The 3,070-nt window shown below is 32.8% G+C and overlaps 1 protein-coding gene across 1 annotated transcript; it reads left to right on the top strand.

The window, feature by feature from the left end:
• Window positions 1-131: 131 nt before the first annotated feature.
• On the top strand, window positions 132-2,668 carry LOC136061310 (amine oxidase [copper-containing] alpha 2, peroxisomal-like; the record flags this gene model as incomplete). Its single annotated transcript, XM_065776653.1, is given in 3 exon segments — window positions 132-245; window positions 1,201-1,739; window positions 2,034-2,668. Coding segments are annotated over 3 exon segments (864 nt in total), but the record flags the coding sequence as incomplete, so codon positions are not given.
• Between the last annotated feature and the right edge of the window lie 402 nt (window positions 2,669-3,070).

Raw genomic sequence — 3,070 nt, 5'->3', positions numbered from 1 at the left:
TGTGTGTGTGTGTGTGTGTGTTTTCTTTCTAAATACAGTTTTTTCAATTATTTATTTATTTATTTTAAGGTTCTTTGTTGGGTAATTAAAGTAGAAATTTTAAACCTCATGCTTAGCTAAATGGATTGCAGGTAAGGGAGGTTAGGCCAGAGGTGAGCTTAGTGGTCAGGATGGTGTCAACTGTGGGCAACTATGACTACATAATAGATTGGGAATTCAAGCAAAGTGGCTCAATTATTGCTACGGTAAATCATCATTTTTATTCCCTTGATTCACATAAGTTCTCTTTCATGAAAAACCCGATTAGTGTTATTGAACTATATAAGGTCCGTTTTATTACAATATAACAATAATTAAGCTTAATCTCAAAATTTTAGATTTATTCTCAACAAATTAATCGACACTAGTAATATATATTTTTTCCATCATTTTATTATATCCAAAGTCACATGCTTATAATCCAACACACTCGAATATTTAGTTTTAAATAGATTTTGCTATTCAATCATCTAACAAAGTCTCTAGCCAAAATGCATTGTTGAAGGGAATTTACACTTCCAATAGAGAACCACACCTTATGAATTAGAGGTCATTAATTCTTTGTTTATTAAGTCTAATACTATAACAAATTTCACAATTACTAAGGTCGTATAATTCTTTGTGGATTAATGTATAATAAACGTAATATCAATAATGGTCCCATGTATAAGTAATATTGTATTGAAATATATAAGGTCCTTTATATCTTTACAATATAATAATCATTAAGCTTAATCCCAAAATTTTAGATTCATTCTCAACAGATTAATTGATACTAGTAACATATATTTTTTCGTCATTTTATTATATCCAAAGTCACAGGCTTATAATACAACATACTTGAATATTTAGTTTGAAATAGAATTTGCTATTCAATCATCTAACAAAGTCTCTAGCCAAAATGCATTGTTGAAGGGAATTTACACTCTTCCAGCAGAGAACCACACCTATAAATTAGAGGTCATTAATTCTTTGTTTATAAAGTCTAATACTATAACAAATTTCACAATTACTAAGGTGGTAAATGTGGATTAATGTATAATGAAAGTAATATCAATGATGGTCTTATTGTATTAATTAGAATTTTTACTTCGATTGTGAAATTTGTTACATCTTAGGGTTAAAACTCCATTATTAAAAATCAATACTCTTTTATTACAGGTTGGGCTAACTGGTTTGCTAGAAGTGAGGGGATCAAAGTACACTCACAGAGACCAAATAGAGGAGGAAGTCTATGGTACACTATTAGCACAAAATACCATAGGTGTAAACCATGATCACTTCCTAATTTACCACCTTGATCTTGATGTGGATGGTGATTCCAATTCTTTTGTCAAGTCCAATTTGAAAACGACCCAAGTGCCTGACCACGGCTCACCTAGGAAGAGTTATTGGAGGGTTGTTAGTGAGACAGCTAAAACTGAATCAGATGCAAAAATCAAACTCGGCTCAAAGGCAACTGAGTTACTAGTTGTGAATCCGAACAAGATGACTAAGATGGGCAATCATGTTGGCTATCGTCTGATCCCCAAATCAGGGGCAGGTTCACTTCTATCAGACGATGATTGCTCCCAAACCAGAGCAGCCTTCACTAAGTACAATGTGTGGGTCACTCCATATAATAAGTCAGAAAAATGGGCTGGGGGACTCTATGTTGATCAAAGCCGAGGGGATGACACTTTAGCCACGTGGAGCCAAAGGTATCCTTCGATAAGTTATAATCGTGATCATTCCACTGATCATTTATATATATATATACACACATAATAAGATTTGAATTTATAGTATCCGTTATGTGGTAATTGTTTTTTATCATCAGGTTAAGATGTTATTTGATTTTTGGTGTAAGTAAGATTCAAATTCAAATATCTTATTATGACCATTTGAGTTAATTGGAAACTATAGCCAACTAATCATATTGATGGTAGGGATTTATGGGTTAATCATCCTCTATTTATCCTAATAATCCTTATTGTTATATATTGTCAATGCAGGAATAGGGAGATAGAAAATAAGGACATTGTGGTATGGTACACGTTGGGGTTTCATCATGCACCTTACCAAGAAGATTTTCCATTGATGCCTACGCTGAGCAGTGGTTTTGAGCTGAGGCCAGCAAATTTCTTCGAGAGCAATCCGGTGCTAAAGGTAAAACCACCTCAAGATGTCATGAGGCTTAATTGCTCCATTTTGAAAGTGGTCTAAGTCATTGGATTACGTAGGCTTGAAGTGCACTTAATATCATGCTTCATTGTTGAAGAACACTTAAAAAAGAAAAAGAAAAGAAAAAGAAGAACCTTATTATGAAGCTGCTTGGGATGGACCCCTTATGTCTCAATTCAATTTGAAGAATGCTCAGTAATAAACCCTTTTGCAGCAATTATTGCTTATCCTTGCAAGGCATTGGCAAATGGAAATGGAAGGATTCCAAGGCTGTTCTCTTTTGTCTTCTCTAATAAAATTGTTCATATATTTAGCCACAAACAAAAATTTTTTGCATAGAAAATGGAGTGAAATCACAAACTTCAGAGAAACTGTGCACTTAGGCAATCTCCATTCCTGCAACTCGAACATGGGTTATGATGCCAATAATTAATATGGGAACTTTGTCCCTGCTTTCTCATTTAAACATCACACAATTATTGATTACTCAAATCAACTTCCAAATTTCACATGCTATTAGAACAATCAATTGGAAATAAGTAAACCCCCAAAACTTTTGTCTTTTCATTTATTTTAAAAATTTTAAAGTCATATTGTGCAATAGGAAATAGTTCATTCAAGATTCATACTAATAACAAATTTCCATTCACAATCAATTATTGCGCAAAATTATATAAGCAAAAGAAATAAAACATAATGGGTTTAAGTTAGCTCAACTGGTAAAATATTTGATACTTTAGTGGTGTTTGTTGTGACTTAAATAATGTTCCCAAATGCAGAATTGTCGCAAAGTAATAATCTTGGTAAGTCTGAAGTCGAATCCACAAGAAAAAGGGAATTGATTAGCAAACCACAAGAGAATAAAACT

Source organism: Quercus suber, unplaced genomic scaffold, assembly GCF_002906115.3.
Source record: "Quercus suber isolate HL8 unplaced genomic scaffold, Cork oak 2.0 scaffold_138, whole genome shotgun sequence".
Lineage (NCBI taxonomy): Eukaryota > Viridiplantae > Streptophyta > Magnoliopsida > Fagales > Fagaceae > Quercus > Quercus suber.
This window is presented reverse-complemented; position numbering and strand designations above follow the sequence as displayed.